Below are 22,336 nucleotides of genomic sequence, written 5' to 3'. Positions count from 1 at the left end.
GGTGACAAAAGCGGACAGTGAAAAGTGGCTCTGCCCCGAAAGGGGAGATCCCGAGGGAGCGAACGAGAAACTGGGGGATCAATCCGTTTGCTTTAAAGTAGGAGGATTTGTAGGAGTATGGCTGGCCGACACACAACCACCCGCCCCAGCGCCATCCTTTCAGCGGTCTGCAACCCGGGAGTCTTAGAAGGAACAGCCAAGATGGGAAATCTACGGCCCTCCAGAGGCTGTTGAACTCCCATTAGCGCCAGCCAGCACGTCCAGTGGTCAGGGATGATGGGAGCGTGTAGTCCAACAACTCCGAGAAAGCCAAAAATTTGCTTCCCCTCCCATTCCTGAATTCTAGAGGGTTTGTAAAGCACTATCGATGCCGAGAAGAGCCCTAGAGTAATGCGAGGGAAATGCAATTTCTTCGCACGTGGGGCAACGCGTTGCAGCTATATCAGTGCAACTTAAATTTGAAAAGTACTGGGGTGCGGGTCGATCTCTGCAGTGGGAGAGGCGGCTTTGTAAAAGAAACACCACCCTGTTAGACATCAGCGCCGCTCGCTCTCCTTCCCGCAGCAGGCTCGGGGTGGGGTCGGGCGGAGATGCAGGAGAGCTGCGCCCGGGGCGTGTCCCGTCTCTCCCTCCAGGCTCCCTGCGCCTTTAAGGACTCCTCCTCTCCGCAATCCCCACCGAAGGGGAGGGAGCCGTCCCTGCCGAGGCGCCTTCCGTCTCCCCAGGAGCATGGGCTGGGCTGCCGAGCCAGAAGCAGCGGGCCAGCAGTGTCCGACGCGCGCGGAGCCCGCTCTCCCTGCGCGACAGTGGCGGAGCGCGGGCCCGTCGAACTAAAGCCGTCGAGGGGCTGCCTCCAGCTAGGCGCGCCGAGCTTGACTCCCATCGCCGTCTTAGCCGCGATGGCTCCTCCTTGGCCGCCCAACGGGACGTGGCTGGGGACAGCGGGCGCGGCGCCGTCGGGGAACGGCAGCAACTGCTCCGGGGCGGCGGGCAGCCTGGGCCGGCAGGGGGCGTTGGGCGCCGCTCTCAGCCTGGCCGTGCTGGTGACGGTGGCGGGCAACCTGCTGGTGGTGGTGGCCATCGCCAAGACGCCGCGCCTGCAGACCATGACCAACGTGTTCATCACCTCGCTGGCCTGCGCCGACCTCATCATGGGCTTGCTGGTGGTGCCCCCGGGGGCCACGCTGGTGCTGAGCGGCCGCTGGCCCTTCGGCACCACGGGCTGCGAGCTGTGGACGTCGCTGGACGTGCTGTGCGTGACGGCCAGCATCGAGACCCTGTGCGCCATCGCCGTGGACCGCTACCTGGCCGTGACGGCGCCGCTGCAGTACGAGGCGCTGGTGACCAAGGGCCGCGCGCGCGGCGTGGTGTGCCTGGTGTGGGCCGTGGCCGCCTTCATCTCCTTCCTGCCCATCATGAACCACTGGTGGCGCGACGGCGCGGACGAGGAGGCGCTGCGCTGCTACGAGGACCCGCAGTGCTGCGACTTCGTCACCAACATGCCCTACGCCATCCTGTCGTCCATCATCTCCTTCTACGTGCCGCTGCTGGTCATGCTCTTCGTCTACGCGAGGGTCTTCGCCGTGGCCACCCGGCAGCTGCACGCCATCGAGAAGGACAAGGGCAGGTTCCTCCAAGACGCCGCCAAGGGCTCCCGTCGCAGGAGACCCTCCCGGCTCCTGCTGGCCATCAAGGAGCACAAGGCGCTTAAGACCTTGGGCCTCATCATGGGCATCTTCACCCTCTGCTGGCTGCCCTTCTTCGTGGCCAACATCCTCAAGGTCTTCGCCAGGACGCTCATCCCCGACCAGCTCTTCCGCTTCTTCAACTGGCTGGGCTACGCCAACTCGGCCTTCAACCCCATCATCTACTGCCGCAGCCCCGACTTCAGGTGCGCCTTCAAGAAGCTCCTGTGCTGCCCCAGGAGCGCCGATCGCCGCCTCCACGCGGTCTCCAAGGACCTGCGCCGCTGCCCCTGCGCCTTCAACCCCCGGGTCCCGTCCGAGAAGGAGGGCGAGCCCATCGCCAAGGGAGCCCGAGAGGACGACGACGAGGAGGACGAAGACGTGGGCTCCAGCAGCGCCAGCAGCCGCTCCAGCAGCCGGACTGGCGAAACGAAGTTCTTGTACCTCGCCAGCAATGGGCACGGCTGCGCGCAGCGCCCCCTGCGGGAAGCCCAGCTTCAAGGCACGCAGATCACTTTGTGCCCACAGCTGGAAGAGTAGGTGTCAGGAATGTGTCCGTGGGATGCTGAGGGAGGGGTGTCTTGAAGATGTAGGGTAAGGTTCCTCCACCTAGTGTCCGCCAGACGCTGTTGGACTACAACTCCCATCAGCCCAGCCCATTGGCCATACTGGCAGGGGCTGATGGGCGTTGTAGTCCATAACATTTGGTCTATAGCAGTGATGGCCAAACTGTGCCCTCCAGCTGTTTGGGACTACAACTCCCATCATCCCTAGCTAACAGCTCTAGTGGTCAGGGATGATGGGAATTGTAGTCCCAAAACATCTGGAGGGCAAAGTTTGGCCACCACTGGTCTATAGCAATTGGGGAGGGGTAAATATTGTACTCCTCTTGTTTTCCAACAGTGTGCCACAGGGTGGTCTGGGAGGGGACTGAAAAGTAATCGCATGTTTACTTGGTAGTAAGTCCTGGTATGTTCAATGAGGCTAGCTCCTTAATTAGCACATTTTGGATTGCACCCATCATACTGAGACTGGTGCCCAGAAGGCTGCATCAGGGACTGATTACTCAGAGCTTAGACTCTTAAGACTTACAGGTGTAGCAGGTATAGAGAACCTTTGGACCGCCAGATGTTGTTGGACTACAACTCCCATCAGCCCCTGCCAGTATGGCCAATGGACTGGCAAGCAGTATGGCAAGCAGGACCAATGGCCAGGGGTGATGGGAGTTGCAGTGAAATCTGGTGGGCCAAAGGTTCCTCACCCTTGCCTCAGAGTTTATGCTTTCCTTGAAGAAGGTGTCAGATTTAATCTAGCATTTCTTCCAGTTAAAGAAGTCAGGTGTCAGGTGACGGGGAAACTCTGCTGGAAAGCAGTCAGAGTAGACAGCCTGGAGCTCTGGGGACAAGTGATCTGAGTGGGTATAAGGAAGTTTCCTATGCCATTTCTCTATTGCAGCATTTCAAAGAGCTGCACACTTGAAGGAAGGGCTGTGACTTTATGGTAAAACATGCTTTGCATGCAGGAGGTTTTCGGTTTAATCCCATGAAAGCCACTGTCAGTCCATGTAGACCATACTGATCTAAATGGACTCATGACCTGATTTGGGATAAGGCAGCTTCCTCAGATCCTCTGCAGTTCTTTCTTTCAATGTCAGTTCCCCCAATTTTTCTTTTTGGTCCTGCAGTTTTCAAACATGATGGTGTGTGTGTGTGTGTGTAGGGCTCCTTCATTTGTTTCTCTTTCCACAGAGATAATGGAATGGTAGAAAGTTGCCCCACATTCAGAAATTGTGGGATTTTCCTCCTGACCTCTGAATATTTATGTTCAGAAAGATCAGGACCCAAATGCTCCCAGCCCATGAAGGTTGGGGGTCCCAAATTTGTCTAGCTACCAATGGGAATGCTGCCAGCCTGTCTGCATTTGCTATATGCGTGGTCTAGGAGAATGGATTACACAGGAGCAGGTGAAAAGATGGATTGGGAGCATCTGATCCTGCTTTCCATGTCGACTTAGCCTCCACCCTTGATATAAGTGAATACCTGGAAGCATTAAGAGTGCCATTGCCATGGTAGGTGCTGTGCACAGTGTAAACAGCCCCTGGATTCAGGGAGTTATAAGTGCAGCCAAGACTGTGAAAGGGAGCTAGTGCAAGAGTAGGAATGAGGGATGGGGAGGAACCATATCTGGTGTCACAGCTGAAGGCACAAGCTGTGTGCTCATTATCATTACTCTGGCTCCAGTGTGCTCTCACCACTGGTGTTTGAAGCTGTGTACACATGACATTAGGGGACGCAGGTGGCGCTGTGGGTTAAAGCCTCAGTGCCTAGGGCTTGCCGATCGAAAGGTCGGTGGTTCGAATCCCTGCGGCGGGGTGCGCTCCCGCTGCTCGGTCCCAGCGCCTGCCAACCTAGCAGTTCGAAAGCACCTCCGGGTGCAAGTAGATAAATAGGGACCGCTTTCCAGCGGGAAGGTAAACGGCGTTTCCGTGTGCGGCTCTGGCTCGCAGCGATGTCACGCTCTGGCAGAGCAGCGATGTCACGCTGGCCACGTGACCCGGAAGTGTCTCCGGACAGCGCTGGCCCCTGGCCTCTTGAATGAGATGGGCGCACAACCCCAGAGTCTGTCAAGACTGGCCCGTACGGGCAGGGGTACCTTTACCTTTACCTTTTACACATGACATTGGCCACAATCCACATCTATCCTGGACTTCCTTGAGAAATACTGGTGTTTGATGTGTTCTCCCTCAAACCAGGTCGCTTTGCAGTTAAGCTGAGGTGTGTACATTTGAGATAGCTGGTTGACACGTGCAGATGACAGCCTCCTGAATAGGAATTGTCGGGAGGGGTTTGCAACCAACAGGTAGTTTGTACTGGGTGAAGATATCTCCCTCCCTCTCTGATGGGTTGCAACATTTGCAACATGCAAATGCGACCTGAAATGCAGCCCCAGGTAGGTGGCTGGGTGGGGGTGGCAATCATGTTTCATTTTAAGTCTCTACTGTGTAGATAGCCGCAGTGAGTTTATGTAGTTGGGTGGTCTCCTTGTTTTGATCTTGGCTTTGCTTACTGAAACTTTCTAGTACATAGGTAGGCAAACTAAGGCACGGGGGCTGGATCCAGCCCAATCACCTTCTAAATCCGGCCCACGGGCAGTCCAGGAATCAGTGTGTTTTTACATGAGTAGAATGTGTCCTTTTATTTAAAATGCATCTCTGGGTTATTTGTGAGGCATAGGAATTAGTTCATTTACCCCCCCCCAAAAAAAATATAGTCTGGCCCCCCACAAGGTTTGAGGGACAGTGGACCAGCCCCCTGCTGAAAAGGTTTGCTGACCCCTGTTCTAGTACTTTCCATTCTTTGGCTGTTGTGCTGCAAGTTCCTGTATATTAGAAAAATGGAAACGTTCAGTGCATGTAAAATTCAGCCTCCAAAAGAAAATCTGGCTGGAGGGGGGGGGGAATATGACACAACCTGGGGGGGGGGCATACTCTATATGTTGCACAGAATGTATGTATAGGAGCACCTACCATTTTTGTTAAATAAAGTACAGAAAGTTGGAGGGGGAGAATCTGGAGCAGAGACAGAGGCTGATTTAGGGGAGCAAGACTGGTTTACCCACACTAGGCGCCAGGCAAAGAGGTTGCTGCAGGGGGCGTTGCAACAATGAGTTAGAATGGAAGGCAAGGGGGGTGCAAAATTTTGGTGCTGCACAGGATGCCACTGAAATTTGGAAGCCCAAAGTCTGTCACTGGCAGAGATGTGGTATGTGTCTATGCATGACTGTGTGCCCTCAATCCTTCTCCCACTCCACTTTTTCTGCTCCAAGTTGCACCCCTTACAGAATTCCCAATGCCTGTCAATAGCCTTTCAAATGTAATATCATTTCACTTTGGGTATAACCACCCATTAGTTTACCCTACAACTTTCCCCCAGGAAAATCTGTGGTTTAGCACTGATTGAGAACAAACGGCAATCAGGTTCTCCACAGATTGCCATTTGTTCTGATTTAGCACTAAAGAGTGGTGTTTTTTTTTAGGGGTATTATCATCATCATCATCATTTAGATATATATACCACCCCATATCAAAATACCCTAGGGCTGTGTACAATATTAAGGACGTATTTTACAGAGCATAAGAAAAACAATACAGAGCATTATAATAGGCAGTGTACTAATAAAATCACCATAACAGGAAAGCAGCAGAGCAAAGGCAGAACCACTTGGATCCATGCCTAGAAAATGTGGGACAAACAGAAAACTGCTTGGACCCGTACTTTCTAAGCACGAGTCAAGCGGAAGTGTGGACGAGCCCCTCAACAAGAGGTTGAGCATGTCAGCTTAATTAAACAAATGATGAATGCAGGGGTGTGTCCCATCTAACTGCGGCGCTTAAACTCATCTCCCAGCTCACAAATTCAACTTTACCAGTTTCTGGAAATCGCAAGTGAGAGTTTTGCTGTGCTCAGGTCTTGCTTGCAGGCTTCCCACCCGTCTTTGGTGACGGTCCAGTAGGTCTCTTATTGTGTTGTGCTTGGCTTTGGATACGATACAGCAGGAGCCATGTATGTCTTCCTCAACATGATGCAGTTGGCTGCTGTAGATTGAGTTGCTATGCAACTTATCTTTCAGCTGCTGTCATTTTCGAAGGCAAAAGTTCACACATCTGTGTTTTAAATACAGATGAGGTAGTTCCTCACCCCCTGCTGTGTTTGGGGAAGCAGAGCAGATATCGTCTATGACAGCTTCCAGTCTTTGCTGTCCCTCCGTTCCTCTTCTTTCACTGCCAGGGACAAATTAAGAGGATGAATTTGCAAAATCCAGCATCCATCTCAGCTTCCAGTGAGAACAAATCTCTTTGCATCTCGGTCGCTCACCCCAGGCAACTTCTGCTTGGCACACGCAAGTGGCAAGTGGTATACTATAGATGCCTTTGGCCCCTTGTCACCCAAGACACTAAAAGAGATGTGGGGAGACAGTCTCCTCTAGATCAGGCATCCCCAAACTCAGCCCTCCAGATGTTTTGGGACTACAATTCCCATCATCCCTGACAACTGGTCCTGTTAGCTAGGGATCATGGGAGTTGTAGTCCCAAAACATCTGGAGGGCCGAGTTTGGGGATACCTGCTCTAGATGCTGTTAGACTCCAGCTCCCATCAGTCCCAGCCAATGTAACCAATGGTCAGGGATGATGGGTACTGAAGTCCAACCATACCTGGGGGCGGGGCACAGTCTCCTCATTCCTGTGCTAAAGAGTGCCTATGTCTCTTATTTGTGGCCTGTTTCAATCTCGCTAATGTGCAATGAGGGCACATTGTGTGGAAGACCAAGCAATTATACCACTTCAAACAGCCATAAGGTAAAGGGACCCCTGACCATTAGGTCCAGTCACGGACGACTCTGGGGTTGCGCGCTCATCTCGCTCTATTGACCGAGGGAGCTGACGTACAGCTTCCAGGTCATGTGACCAGCATGATAAAGCTGCTTCTGGCAAACAAGAGCAGCGCACGGAAATGCCATTTACCTTCCCGCTGGAGCGGTGCCTATTTATCTACTTGCACTTTGACGTGCTTTTGAACTGCTAGGTTTGCAGGAGCTGGGACTGAGCAACGGGAGCTCACCCCGTCGCGGGGATTCAAACCGCCGACCTTCTGATCGGCAAGTCCTAGGCTCTGTGGTATAACCCACAGCGCCACCCATGTCCCTCAAATAGCCATAGATCCTCCCCCCAAATACTGGGAGCTATAGTTTGTTAACGGTGCTGAGAGTTGCTAGGAGACTCCAATTCCTCCTGCAGAGCTTCTGTTCCCAGAGTTCCCAAGGAATAGGGACTTTGAAACCACTTTGAGAACTGTACTAATTTATTAGGGCTTGTCTTCTGTTTCTAGGAAACTGCCCTCCCCCCAGATGTTGCTGGATACACCCCCGACCATTAGCCATTCACCCTTCCCCCAGCAGATGCATCCCATCATGTGTTTCAGGGTGAACATTGACATGTGTAAAAGGGCATTCCAACTATGGTATATTTGTGAAGAGTCATGATGTAGCTGTAGCTCCCTGGCAACTCACATTCACAGGTTCATAGAAGGCGGCTTTATCTGTCCGTCCAATCCAAGTTTGACTAACTTTTGGCCCTCCAAATGTTGTTTGACTAAAACTCCCCATCAGCTCCAGCAAGCATGGCCAATAGCCAGGGGTGACTGGAGTTGTAGTTTTGCAACATCTGGAGAGCTACAGGTTCACCACACCTGATCTAACCCAATCTAGCTTAGGACTAGCCAACTTGGTGCTCACCAGTTGTCACTGAGCTACAACATCCATCATCCCTGACCATTAGCCATGCTGGCTGGGGCTGATGGGAGTTGCAGTCCAAGAGCATCTGCATGGATATCAGTTTGTATACTAGTCCAATATTATCTAGTCTGACTGGCAGTAGCTTTCTGGGGATTCAGACACAGAAAAGCCTTTCCCATCACCTGTGACTGATCTACTTATAACTAGGGATACTTTCCAGAGATTAGGAACATTGGGAACTGCCTTATATAGAGTCAGTCAGTTTGCCCATCCAGCTCAGTATTTTCTAAATACAGTCATACCTCAGCTTACGTATCCCTCAGCTTACGTAAACTTCAGGATACGTAAGCAGCAAACCTGGAAGTATATTTCCGTGTTTTTGCTGCACGCACATGCGCAGAAGTGCTCTACCGCCGCACATGCATGCACAGAAGCGGTCTCTCCGGTTGTGGAAACCTTGGGATCCGACCGGAGCTCCGGAATGGATCCCGTCCACAACCGGAGGTACCACTGGATCTACACTGTCTGGCAGTGCCTCTATTTCAGGTTTCAGACAGGGCTCTTTCCCAGACCTACCTGGAGATGTTGGGGGTTTAACCTGGGAGCTTCTGCATGCAAAGCAGCTTCTCTACCAGTGAGCTATGCCTCTTCATCAGTTTAGCCATATAAGTTAACCAGACTTGGGACTTCCCTATTAAGATTCTAAGACATTTAACTGGTAGCATTTTAGATGGCATAGTACTATCTCAGGACACAAACAGGGTGGATTGGTTTTTGTGTTCTTAAAGTTGGAGCTGGATTTTAAAGTGAGGACTGCTGTAAGTCTGAGCTCTTAATCTGATGTCCCAGGACTTTTTGCACATGCTCTTCCATTGAGCCATGGCCCTTCCTACATCTCAGAGTGTGACTCAGCCCCAATATATCTCAGCGGGCAAAGAGTCCTTTGGTCCAAACTATACATTTCACACAAATGTCAGTGGGAGAAGCCTGCTCATGTTGGGGTGGGGTGAACTGGTGGGAGGAGAACCCTGAGGAACATAGGAAGCTGCCTTATACTGAGTGACACCCTTGGTCCATTGAGCCCACCATGGTCTACCCTAGCAGGCAGCATCATCTCTAGGGATCTCTCTCATCCCTATGTGAGAGTGCTGGGGATTGAACCAGAGTCCTCCCAGATGCAAAGCAGATGCTCTACCACTGAGCTACAACCCTTCCCCGTCTCCACCCTCCACGCCCAGGGCTTCAAATGTGTGTTTGCCCTGGTCAGCCCTCTCAAAGGGCACATACACATAGCATGACAATGTGCATTTAGTGCTGTATGTGAGTGCTTTTTGGGGGTGCTGTACACATGACATCATCCCCAACTCATCCCTGGCCCGCGCTACTTGCCAGTCTAAAGTGCATTCTGCTGCGCTGGGTATCATTCATTTTGTGCCAGTAATGTACTTCTTGAGCACTTGCTGCCTGGCTGAGTACTATACAGAGAGAACTTGCTTGGGTTGCTTATATTTACCAGTCCCCTTCAAAATAGGATGCAGTACAGTAACTCTGTATACCAATATAGTATACCAACACATCAAATTCTAGCTCCTCTCTTTTGAAAGGTTGGGGGAAATGATTTTTTTTTAAAGGACTGTGGAAACACTAATTGAGAGGTGGAAATTAGTGAAAATGTGCTCATCTGCGTGTACAGATGACACAGAAGTACAGTGATACCTCGGGTTACATACGCTTCAGGTTACATACACTTCAGGTTACAGACTCTGCTAACCCAGAAATAGTGCTTCAGGTTAAGAACTTTGCTTCAGGATGAGAACAGAAATCGTACTCCAGCAGTGCAGCAGCAGCAAGAGGCCCCAAAGTGGTTAAGAACAGTTTCAGGTTAAGTACGGACCTCCGGAACGAATTAAGTACTTAACCCGTGGTACCACTGTAGCTGCTGCTTTAGATTAATTATAGGTAGGTAGCCATGTTGGTCTGCTGTAGTCGAAACAAAAGAAGTGTGCATGCACACGAAAGCTCATACCAATAACAAACTTAGTTGGTCTCTAAGGTGCTACTGGAAGGAATTTTTTTATTTTTTATTTTGTTTCACTTTAGATTAGGTTATTGTGCAAAGGTGGGTTTACTTGCTAGCCACTATATGCAAGGGCAGCCTGTGAAAAAATGTCCTTGGTGTGTTTCAAAGGCTACACATGTGCACAGCCTAAGTGGTTTCTTCAGCAAAAGGAGGGTCTTGGCATACATAGCTGAACTGAGAACTTATTTATTGCTATTTGATTTGATTTTTATCCTGGCATTTTTTAAAAAGTGAACAGCTGCATTTTTATCACAGCTATCCTGCTTCTACACCCCCCCCCCCCGCTTACCCTCCCCCTCCCTATCTGTGCACATTTACAGATTGGGCATAAATTACAGAATAGCTTCGCTTACATCCAGTGTCCATATAAAATGTCAAAAATAGGCCTATAGGACATCTCAGCGTACTAAAGTCTGCAAATAAGATATTAAGAATAGCATTACTAATAAAGAAAGAAACAAAAGCACATTCCGTTCTTAACACTGCACTGAGCTTACTTCTTAGACTCTTTTAGAATATCTTGAAATGTATCTTCTTCCTGGAGTCTGAAATATCAGCCCCATTTGTAAGCAGAAAGTTCCAAAAGGTCTCAAAACCAGGGTTCAACAGTGGGGACAGTCAGCGTCTTTCAGTTTTATAGGAGGATAGGCTTGGCCACCAATATGTGTCTGGACTGTGTCCTTGTCTCTTCAACAGACAGCTCTGGTTTGAGGCAAATATGCCCCCACAAAAGGGTGCATGTCTTTAATTTCTAATGATTCCTCTCATACTATGTTGCATGCTGCTTTGAAAGCTGGAAAAACAAGATGTAAATAATGGGTTGTTTTTCCAGTACTAGCCCTAATCAGAGTAGACCCATTGCAGTTAATGGACAAAGCTAACGTAGGCTCATTAATTTCAGTGGGTCTGTTCTGAGTAGAACTTAGCTGGCTACATTGCACTGTAACAAGCACTTGCATTTATTCCTTTATTTCATTTTACATCCTTCATTTCTTCAGTGCAACAGAAGAAGTTCCCAGAAGGTCTTCTGTCTAGATCAGGGGATGGAGAACCTCACGCCCTGAGACCAGCTATGGCCCTCCAAGCCTCTCTTGTCTGGCCCTCATTACTCCCCCTACACCACACAACCATCCTTGGCCACAATCCTCAGAGGCCCTGCTTTGCACCCCAAGTGTTTTCGCCTGGCTAGAGCATGTCTTTGATTTCCGATAATGACTCTGGGTGGAGACTAGAGATGGCTGTGTAGGAATTAACCTATCATTACAAAGGTACAATGTACATCTGTCGCTCCATCCACTTTTGCCTCTGGCTTTTCGCACTGTCAGTGTGGCCCCCAGAAGGCTATGCGGCCCTTGGGCTGGAAGATCTCCCCACCTCAAACCAGTTAGCTTTAGCTGTTAGCCTATATAGAGCGAGTTGGAAGAGATCACGAGCGTCATCTGGTCCAACTCCCTCCAGAAGGAGGAATCTTTTGCCCAACGTGGGGCTTGAACCCACAATCCTGAGATTAAGTCTCATGCTCTACTGCCTGAGCTATCCCGCCCACACCAACACACACACTTCAAGTGAGTCAGACCATTGACCTCTGGAGTTTAATACTGTCCTTTCTGATTGGCAGAGCTGACATACTCTGTCTGGAAATGTCAAGGTTTAAACCCTAGGCATGCAAAGTATGTATTCTGCCTCTGAACTAGGGGTCTCCACAGCAACATCTTCAACCCATTACACTATTTCCCCCAACTTCCCCAGTACTTACAGTTACATTCTTTCCCTCACCTCCTCATGCCTCCATACAGATGGCTATATGCATTTAGTTCTTGTGGTTGGGTATTTTTGCATCAATCTCATCCTGTCTTCTTGCCCGTACTTCTAAGTTTGATCTTATTTTCTGGGGAAAACAGGGTTGAGAGGGTTGATTTGCAGGTGAGATCATGAAGCAAGCCAAGCATAGATTTTTCTAAAAGGAGTCAGCCACTGAAAGAGGGTACCTACATGGGTGGATGCATGCATCCAGGTGCAATGCTACCCAAACCGAAAAAGTGGGCTGGGCTAATGCAGTGTAACAAATCTAATGTAATAAGGGTCTTCTGGATCAGGCCAATGATCCGGTATCCTGCTCTCACAGTGACCAACCAGATTGATTCATTTAACAAAATGTTAATGGGGATAGCTCAGTCAGAAGAGTGTGAGACTCTTAATTTCAGGGTTGTGGGTTCAAGCCCCACATTGGGCAAAATATTCCTGCATTGTAGGGGGTTGGACTAGATGACACTCGTGGCCCCTTCCAACTCTGCAGTTCTATGATTCTATATACAGTGGTACCTCAGGTTAAGTACTTAATTCGTTCCGGAGGTAAGTTCTTAACCTGAAGCACCACTTTAGCTAATAAGGCCTCCTGCTGCTGCTTCGCCGCCGGAGCACGATTTCTTTTCTCATCCTGAAGCAAAGTTCTTAACCCGAGGTACTATTTCTGGGTTAGTGGAGTCTGTAACCTGAAGCATATGCAACCTGAAGCGTATGTAACCCGAGGTACCACTGTACTTCTTGAATGCAATCAACCCTAAGTGGTCCAGTGCCGAGGGCCTTCTGGCGGTTCCCTCACTGCGAGAAGCCAAGCTACAGGGAACCAGGCAGAGGGCCTTCTCGGTAGTGGCACCCGCCCTGTGGAACACCCTCCCACCAGATGTTAAAGAGAACAACAACTACCAGACTTTTAGAAGACATCTGAAGGCAGCCCTGTTTAGGGAAGCTTTTAATGTTTGATGCATTACTGTATTTTAATATTTTGTTGGAAGCTGCCCAGTGTGGCTGGGGAAGCCCAGCTGGATGGGCGAAGTGTAAATAATATAGTAGTAGTAGTAGTATAAGCAGGAACTGAGTGCAACAGTATTCCCCCCTACCTGTGTGATCTCCAGAAGCTGGTATTCAGAGGCATAAAAGGTAAAGGTAAAGGGACCCCTGACCATTAGGTCCGGTCGTGGCCGACTCTGGGGTTACGGCTCTCATCTCGCTTTATTGGCCGAGGGACCCAGCATACAGCTTCCGGGTCATGTGGCCAGCATGACTAAGCTGCTTCTGACGAACCAGAGCAGCACACAGAAATGCCGCTTACCTTCCCGCCAGAGTGGTACCTATTTATCTACTTCCACTTTGACGTGCTTTCGAACTGCTAGGTTGGCAGGAGCAGGGACCGAGCAACGGGAGCTCACCCCGTCGCGGGGATTCGAACTGCCGACCTTCTGATCAGCAAGTCCTAGGCTCTGTGGTTTAACCCACAGCGCCACCCGCGTCCCTATTCAGAGGCATACTGCCTCCCAACTGTGGATGTGGAACATAGCTGTCCTGGCTAGTAGTCATTGTTAGCTGTATCCTCCATGAATTTGTCTAAGCCTCCATGTTCCTGGAAGGAAATTCTGTAGTTTAACTATGTGCTTTGTGAAGAGGTACTGTATTTTTCGCTCTATAGGGCGCACCGGACCATAGGGTGCACCTAATTTTTTTTGGGGGGGAAATTAGCCACGCACAACCTCTCCAGTATTTGACAGAAGCCAAGACAGTGAGCAGGATGGATCCCGCTCGCTGTCTTGGCTTCATTTTTAGCTGCGGGGCTGGGGCAGGGGAAGCCCGAGCTTCCCCTGACCCCAGCCCCCAGAACGGGTCCGGGAGCGGGGGCGAGGTTGCGCGCAACCTCGCCTTCGCTCCCAGAGCTTGCTGCTATCCGCAAGCCTTCTGAGCCCGGCGGGAAGTCCTGCCAGGCTCCGAAGGCTTGTGGATAGCTGCCCAAAGCCCGGGGTGCGCAGCGCTGCACTCCCCAGGATTCGGGCTGCTGCCTGCTATCCACAAGCCTTCTGAGCCCGGTACTTTCTTTTGTGTATCCTGAATCTTTCAGCATTCAGCTCCACTGGATGTCCCCAAGTTCTAATCTGCTCATCTTCTGCATGACAGCTCTTCAGACATGCCTCTTCCTTACATGAATACCAGTAACACATTGAATAAAACTTGCCAGTTTTTGGACACACCCCTCAGAGGGGCCCATTTCAGCTTATCTTAATTAATTTCAGAAGACTTTTTATGGGTAGCAATGTGGGACAGTGGTTAGAATGCTGGACCAGGACTTGGGAGGACAGGATTCCAGTCCCTACTCAGCTATGAAGCTCACTAGGTGACCTTGGGCTGGTCAAGATTGAGACAGCCAAACCTACCTCACAGGGTTGTTGAGAGGCTAAAATGGGGAGGGCCACCTTCACCTGCGTGGGGGAAAGGTGGGATGCTGTGTATATGTAATAATAAAAGAGATACAATACGAAATGTGCCCATGACAGACTAAACAGAGGACGAGAGAGAGAACACTTTGAGGATTTGCTCCACGGGCAAATCTGCTCTGATCAGATGCAACTTGTGCTTTAAAACACCTGCGTCCAACAAGACCCAGTTCTCAATGCTGTAAAAGATTGGCTAAGAAAAAAACCTGACTGGTAAATTAAACTGTTTTTATTCTTGTTGCCTTTTTCTTTTTTTAAAAAAAAGATTTCCCACCAAAGAAGTGACAGATTGTCCTAGAATGTGAGAGAAGGAAGAAGCCAAAGAAAATACAGTGAGTATCCCCCTTTGAAACTCTGAGCCAAATATGCAGGTTGTTTGATAGATTCTGCCTTTGAACGCAGACTCAGTTGCCTTTGCTTTGGATAGATTATTACAATCTGCTATATGTGGGACTGCCTTAGAAGATTGTTCAGGATGACATGTGTTCTGTTGGCTGATTCTCTAAGGATGCAGTGGTGGCAGAAAAATTACTGATGGGCCAATAGTGGGTATAACCTGTATTTCAGAAGTGGGAAACCTCCAGCCCAGGAACCCAATTTCGCCTGTTAGGTCAATTTCCCCAGCCACCTGGCATTATCTGCAACGTAAGGGTTGCTGCAGGTGGAGACACAGCTGGGTCCTGTGACTGGAAAACACAGTTGAAGTCCCTGTGCATCAACTGAGGGTTGAGCAGTTCAGTCCTGCTTGCTTACGCTGCTCGGTCTAGTGCTCCGTAGGGAACTCACTGGTGCACTTGAACTCTGCTCACTACTTTCCCTCACCCCTGCAGGCCAACTTTGACAGGAGGACAGAACCACCCACCTGCCAATCACCTGACATCATTAGATTGCCATGTGTCAAAGTTGGCCCATGGAGTGTGTTGAGGGAGATAAAGATCTAGCCTAGTAGGCCAAAAAGGTTCCCCACCTCTGCCATATTTGGTCATGCAATATAAACTGGGATCCTTTCCTTGGGGTTGCTTTGCAGTTGAATTCTTCTTACTGTACTTGCAGTTGAGTACTTCTTACAAGGTACTGTGCACCTTGGAGTACCCCCAGAAAAGAAGCCCTGCTTGAGCCCTAGATGGAGGATAGAGAAGTATGTTTGTGTGTGTGTGTGTGTATGTGTGTAGAACCTAGGCTACTGTTCAAAGGTAGTGTCTGCATTCATGACCGCAGCCACTTTTGCCTCTGGCTCCACCCACCACTGGCATGCAGTCCTGAGATCGCTGCCCAGAAGGAACTGTGGTCCTTGGGCTGAAAAAAAGAATAGAAGCATAGAATGGCAGAACTGTCATCTAGATTCTAGTCTATCCCCCTGCAATGCAATAACCTCTTGCCCAAGGTGGGGCTTGAAGCCACAACTCTGAGATTGAGAGTCTCATGCTCTACCAACTTGGTTATAAAGATCCTCATGCCTGCTTTGAGTTCTCCCATAACTACTTGGAGAAGATGGAGATGGAAGCTGGGACCTCCTGCATATAAGAGCTAATACTCTCCCTCTCAGCTCCAGCCCTTCAGCTGAGGAAGCAGGATTCCAAATCCCTCTCTAGGTGATCTGATACCATGTACAGTTAACACTCTGAGTTGGAGGGCAGCTGCACAAAATGGGGAGCCTCCTCTGCTTGTGGGGGCTCCCTGTGCTTTTCAGAACCCTAATTCCCCCCCCCCCCGGGTTCTGAATCATGCCCCCGTTCATTTGAAGAGGCTCAATGACTTATTGGCAAGCTCTTTTAGTCATGCTGTAAGATGCAGATATTGCACAGGAATGGAGAAAGCTGTCTTAGTCAGACTATTAGCTCGGTATTGGCAGCACATCTCCAGTGTTGAGTAGGGGGTCTCCCACAGTCCTACTGGAGGTTGAATCTGGGTTCTTCTGCATGCAAAGCAAATGTTCTGGCCCCAGACTATGTCCTTTCCCAATCCTTGCTTTAACCATGCAAATTAATCAGACCAGGGTGCTTTTCTACCAAGAATTCAAGAAATTCAACCAGTCGTATTCTTTAGACAGCAGGAGAAAGAACTACAGCGCAATCACAGGACCTTCAAGAGAGACAAACAGGCTGGACAGTTTTTGTTTTTTAAGGTTGGAGCTGGATGGATGTTTGGGCTGCTGTAAGCCTGAGTTCTTAATCTATAGCTTTGGTGACTGCATGTGGATGTTGGACTGGACAAGAAGGCAGTTCAGAGGCAGGGATTGTAAGTACAGGGAAAACATCAGAAGCGCTTTCTGTCGTCAAGCTTACCCAGAGAATTTTATCTTTCCTGCTTACACTCATAATCTTCTTAGTGCTCCCAGGATCCAAATGCCATATTTGGAATTTGGAAAGCATATCTGATTTTGTTCTATGCCTGAGGCTTTTAATTTAAGATGCTTTGGTGCTTTGTTTGTAGTGAGTGACTAATAAGTGTTATTATTAGTTATTATTATTTCAATTGATATCCTGCTGTTCCTCCCAAAGGAACCCAGGGTGACAAAAACATTAACACCAACAACAGCAATCTAAAAACATTCTAAAAATAGTGATCTCCGGGTTGACAGGAAAAGTGTTTCTTAGCCGTCAAATGCCTGGAAGGTTCTCAAATTCCTCCTGAAAGGAGGAGACAGATGAACCTCACCTGGAAAGGTTTTCCACAAACAGGGAGCTGCCATTGAAAAGGCCCTGTCAAAGGCCCCTGGGGACCAAGAAACCCCTGCTGGTGGTGGTGGCGGCACCACCACCCCCATTTCACCAGCTGGTTGTGGAGATGGTTGAAATTGGGGAGGCCACTGTTTTAGGTACTCTGCTCCCGAGTCATTTGTATGCCCATACTAACACCTTGAATTGAGCCCAGTACATTAAAAGTAACAGGGCTTCTCCCAAAGCATCCTGGTAACTGTAGTTTGCTGGGAATGGTAGCTCTGTGGGGGTGAACTACAGTTCCCAAGATTCTTTGGGGAAAGTAATGTGCTTTGAAAGTATTTAAAGTATTACTGACTTTCAGGATTTTATTTTTTTAAACAAATCCTGTTTACCCCAGCATTTGATGGCTGAAAGACACTGTTACTGGCAACCCTGAGATCACTGTTTGTTTTTCAAAAAATGTTTTATTATTGATGTGTTTTCTGCTCTGGGCTCCTTCAAACGCAAGGGTGGGATATAAATTAAAATAATAATATGAATAATCCAATGTTGTGGTTAGAGTTTCAGACCCTTGACAGAGCAAGGTTCAAGGCCCCATTCTTCCATGTAGATCACTGGGTGATCTCAGGCCAGTCACTGCCTCTCAGCCTAACCTACCTCTCAGGGTTGTTGTGGGGATTAAATTGGAGGGGGGGACCACAGATGCCCCCTTGAGCTCCTTGGAGAAAATGATGGGGTATTAATGCAAGGAATAAAATAATAACTAAATGATAATGTTGTGAATGTGCCCCGTTCCCTTGTTGGGCTGGGGATTCTAAAGGGCACATTTAGCTGAAAAATGCATGGGGGGGGGGGGAAACCCTTCAGACCTTCCCACTCAGTGGAAGGAGGATAGGAGGACAGGGTAAAGCAGTTGTGGGTAGGAATTTTGCGGTTGGGGACAATGGCTCCCATTCTCGTTGTGTGACTGCCTGCATCCACAGAACACATTTATTTAGAAGCCTCTTCGTCAAAGAGCTCTCTAAGTGACGTCCAGCTAAAACTGTAGATCAAAGACAGCTAAAATCCACAGAATCATTTAAAAGGCAAATCTTCATAGCATATTTCCCCTTAAAGTGCAGATAAAAATAAGCCAGACCTTTTAAACCAACTTTGACACTTGGGTGAGACAAGCACACCTGTCAGTTGCCTGGCAGCCTTATGATCCAGCAACTTCTCTACCTTCCCCTCACCTGATGCCATATATACCGTATTTTTCGCTCTATAAGATACACCAGACCACAAGACGCACCAAGTTTTTGGAGGAGGAAAACAAGAAAAAAAAATATTCTGAATCTCAGAAGCCAGAACAGCAAGAGGGATCACTGCTCAGCGATCCCTCTTGCTGTTCTGGCTTCTGGGATAGTTGCGCAGCCTGCATTTGCTCCATAAGACACACACGCATTTCCCCTTACTTTTTAGGAGGGAAAAAGTGAGTCTTATAGAGCAAAAAATACGGTAACATCAGACCTGGGGGGAAGTGGATTTGGTTTCAGGGAGAAAGGGCCTCGTGAGTCAAATCCTCATCGAGTTTTTTATATACTGCTGTTTGTCCAAGGCCCCCAAAGAGGTGAATAGATGAATACCCCCCCAATACAATAAAAGTGCATCAGCTAGAAACACAAAAATGCAAAACATAAATCTGGTAAACCAATGAATAAAGATATAGAACAGGAAAAACCCAGGCGCACGATGAATCACACCTCGTGCATTTGTGAGTCGCATTCCTGCTCTCACCGCAAATGCCAACTGCCCATCACAAACCCTGTCCTCAACAATAGGGTTCTCCCTGGAAACAGCTGCAGCTGTGGCAAAGTTCTTACGGTTGCTGCCTGGAAGCAGCCTTGCCTGGCTCAGGTTCCCCAGCCCCTGGCCTAAAAGGAAATAGTGAGGGCGTCTGCCTAACATCAGTGAGCAGAGAGTTCCAAAGCCCAAGAGTGACTCCTTGCCCCAATGGGACTCAGGTGTGCTGAGAAGCACATGATCTCTTGTCTTCTTGGTTTACTCATTTTCATGGCTCTGCAGGTACAGGGGCAAGGGGCCAGCATTTTGCTGGAGTAAAATGTGTGTCACCTTAGAATTGCTTTTGCTTTCGTTGGCTTTATGCCTTAGCTTGGGACGGAAATGGTTTACGGTTTATTTCCCCCGGAGAGAAATCCACCAGGATCTCTGAAGAACCAGTTATGCAATCAGTTCACACACACTTGCTTATTGATTCCAGGTCTGTGTGTTTGTTTGCCTTAATGAAACCTAAGCCTGGCTTGATTTGCCAATGACAGGCTAAATTGCTGTGTTGGATTAGGGTCTGTTGTTGTCTTTGATGGGAATTGACGTGCATCAGCAAACTGTTATTTCCCTTTTCAAACTCCCTTTTCTTCTTTCTTTTCAGGACAGCAACGCAAGCTTGGCTGGGAGGGGTCTGGATCTCCTGATCGCCAAATAATTATAATTGACTCTACATCAGTGTTCAGAAAAGAAGGAGGAGGAAAAACTCCCTTTTTAAAATTACCAGTTTGTTCCTTTTGTGTTCAGTTTGGGGAATGGCTATCATGTGTTCCCCAGAGACAGGGAAGTTGCCGTCATCTGATAGGGATACTCCAGAGGGGGTTATTTTGGTTGAGAAAGGACAGAAGTAGTTACTCTGGATCCCAGAATCATCAGCTATAATTTAACTTGCTAGTTAAATTACAAATCCTAGCAGCAGTTCTGTCCCTTTAATACTGTTTCTCCACCCAGGATGCTCACTGCTGGTTTAACATGGAACTTACACTGAGGGAATACAAGTCCTTCATCCATAGTCTGGCTATAAGCCGCTTCTATGGGTGCTTACTTGACATGTATAGATGTCTATCTTTTTGATGCTGACTCAGGTATTTTGAAATGCACATGTCATAATTCCCCTTTCATCCAGCAGCCAGTCATTGTGAAGAAGGAACAACAACACTTTAAGCAAGTCATGATGGCTGGATGAAGCCATTCCTTAATGCGGTTTCATACTTACAACAGAGGCAGCGAAGGTGTGTCCCTCCTGACGTTGATGTAGTCCTTCTTCCAGCAGCCCTAGCAAGCATGGCCAATGGTCAGGGATGTTAGGAGTATTTGGAGGGCTCCAGGTTCTCTGCTGCTAATCTACCAATAGGCAAATGTAGCAAAGGTGCGGGTAGGGCTATGGATTTTGTCATGATTGGTTTTGATAGTGATGGTCAAGGATCAAACAAGGGTGAATATGGAATCATGCTTCAAGACAGCCGTCTCCAACCCAATGCTCTCTAGATATTTTGGACTATAAGTCCCTTCAACCCCAGTCAGTGGACAGAAATGATGGGATCTGTAAAATAAAATATATGGAGGGCACCAGGTTAGGGAAGACTGTTTTAGGCACTGTTGTTCTGCAGTGATGGCAGAGAATAAACAGGGGTGGGCTGTCTTATCACCACATTTCAGGGTTTCCAGCATTTCAGCTGGTCGTTTGATTTGCAGGTGCTAATTTGCAGGTGCTAATGTTTATAGCAGTATGCCGTCAAAAGCTTCCCCTGCTGATTTTTAGGGGCTGAAACCAGTAAAGCAGGTGTAGGGAACCAGTGGTGAACTACAACTCCCATCAGTCCTAGCCATTGCCCATGCTTGCTGGGGCTGATGGGAGTTGCAGTTCAGCAACATCGAGGCTGTTTCCCACCTGCCTGGCTAGGCAGCAACCCTGCTTAGCTCAATGGTAGAACATATGCATTACACCCAGAATGTTCCAAGGTTCTCCAATTCACCCATCAGGTGGCAGCTGACAGCTGACCTCTGCCAGAGACCCTGGAGAGGCACTGCCGGCCAGAGTAGACAGCACTGGGCTAGATGGATCAGTAGCCTTTGCTGATAGAAGGCAGCTGATTAGGTTCATAATAATTTCCAGAAACATTGCATTTGTTGGATTTCTCTCTCATGCAGTTTCAAAATCCCAGGGTGGAACTGAGGAATGACAGTCTAGCTGCTGTGAATTTTTGTGCCCTATACTGCTGATTGATCCATCTATTGTATTTGTCTGGTCCAACTTTGTCTGCAAAATTTCACCTTATAGCTGCGACTTCCAAGGGGCCAGATGCAATTCATCCAAGCCCCTCTTCCAATCCAACAGATTTGCCTTCAAGAAGCTCTCTCTCTCTCTCTCTCTCTCTCTCTCTCTCCCTCTGTTGAGCGGCCAGTTTCAGAGGAGAACAAGGATCCTCTTAGCAGAGCTTTGGCAAAGGCCCTTTTAGCTGTTTAGAAGAGCAGGAAATATTGGCACACATAGCTTGCCAGTCAGGAGCGTGTGAAGCTGCTTCTGTTGACATTTCCTGATCTACACAACTGTTAGAGTCCCGTGAGTTCTGATGTCTCAAAGCAGTTGGCGGCATTTTAGAATGAGATACAGAAGCTGCAGCAGCTGCCAGTCAGTATAAATAAGGGACCAACAGGGCCGGCCCACCCAAGAGGCAGACTGATGTGGCTGCCATGGGTGGTGGAATGCCAAGGGGCAGTGTCTGCATGGGCAACCCCACCCATCCCTGGAGAAGCAAGGAGAAGTGGTGGCATCGTCCAGCAGGATTTTGCCAGGAGCTACTGCAGCTGTGCAACCCCAGTATGCGAGATGACAGGGGCAAGGCACCTTCCCTGTTTGCCTCAGGCAATGAAACAAGATAGACAGCCCTGGGGACAAAGATGGACCAGTTGCTAGAAAATGCAAGAAGGGCCTGCTTCTAGGTTTCCCACAGGCATTGGGCTGGCCACTGTGAGAACAGTCTTCTTATGTTACCTCTGAAACAATCTATACACTCTGATGCTTTGCACTAGTTCAGAAGTCACCAATTCAAATTAGAACTGCAGACTCAAAATGCTTTTCTTCCCTAATGTACTTATATGCAAATTCCATAACTCATCTGAAAATGTAAAATGCCTGTGAAATAGGATTAGTCCAGTGCCAGTTTGTTTGAGATTGTAATTATTTTATCATTGGCATTTATTTCATATGAGTTTTGACAAATCTGGAACGTAGTGTTAATTCAGTTGAAAGGTGCAGAGATTGCAGCGAATGTCTTCCTTGGAAATTCATTTCCAGTTCTATTTATTAAAATGAATCAAAAGCCCACAGCCTAATCGAAATGGAGTTGGAATGGATCCTGTTTGAAATGTATGCCAATTTGCATTTCAAATACTTGCAATTTAAATATCTGTTCAAGTCCATGAATATTTATATTTGATCCATGAAGATAATCACCTTTTTTTTACTGTCAGTCCTTCCTGGGTCAGAGAACAGCTCTGTAAAATCCCCAAAAGCAACCACAGAGGGAA

The 22,336-nt window shown here is 48.6% G+C and overlaps 1 protein-coding gene across 1 annotated transcript; it reads left to right on the top strand.

Moving 5' to 3' along the window:
- The first annotated feature begins 575 nt into the window (after nucleotides 1–575).
- Nucleotides 576–21,731, top strand: ADRB3 (adrenoceptor beta 3). The gene is made up of 3 exons (XM_079955076.1): nucleotides 576–2,221; nucleotides 14,584–14,650; nucleotides 19,410–21,731. The coding sequence occupies exons 1-2, from the start codon at nucleotides 591–593 to the stop codon at nucleotides 14,621–14,623; spliced, it is 1,671 nt and encodes a 556-aa protein (XP_079811202.1). The 5' UTR covers nucleotides 576–590; the 3' UTR covers nucleotides 14,624–14,650; nucleotides 19,410–21,731.
- Nucleotides 21,732–22,336: the final 605 nt, after the last annotated feature.

This window comes from Podarcis cretensis, assembly GCF_951804945.1.
Source record: "Podarcis cretensis genome assembly, chromosome: 15".
NCBI classification, from domain to species: Eukaryota; Metazoa; Chordata; class Lepidosauria; order Squamata; family Lacertidae; genus Podarcis; species Podarcis cretensis.
The sequence above is the reverse complement of the archived record's forward strand: the minus strand, read 5'-3'. Positions and strand labels throughout refer to the sequence as shown.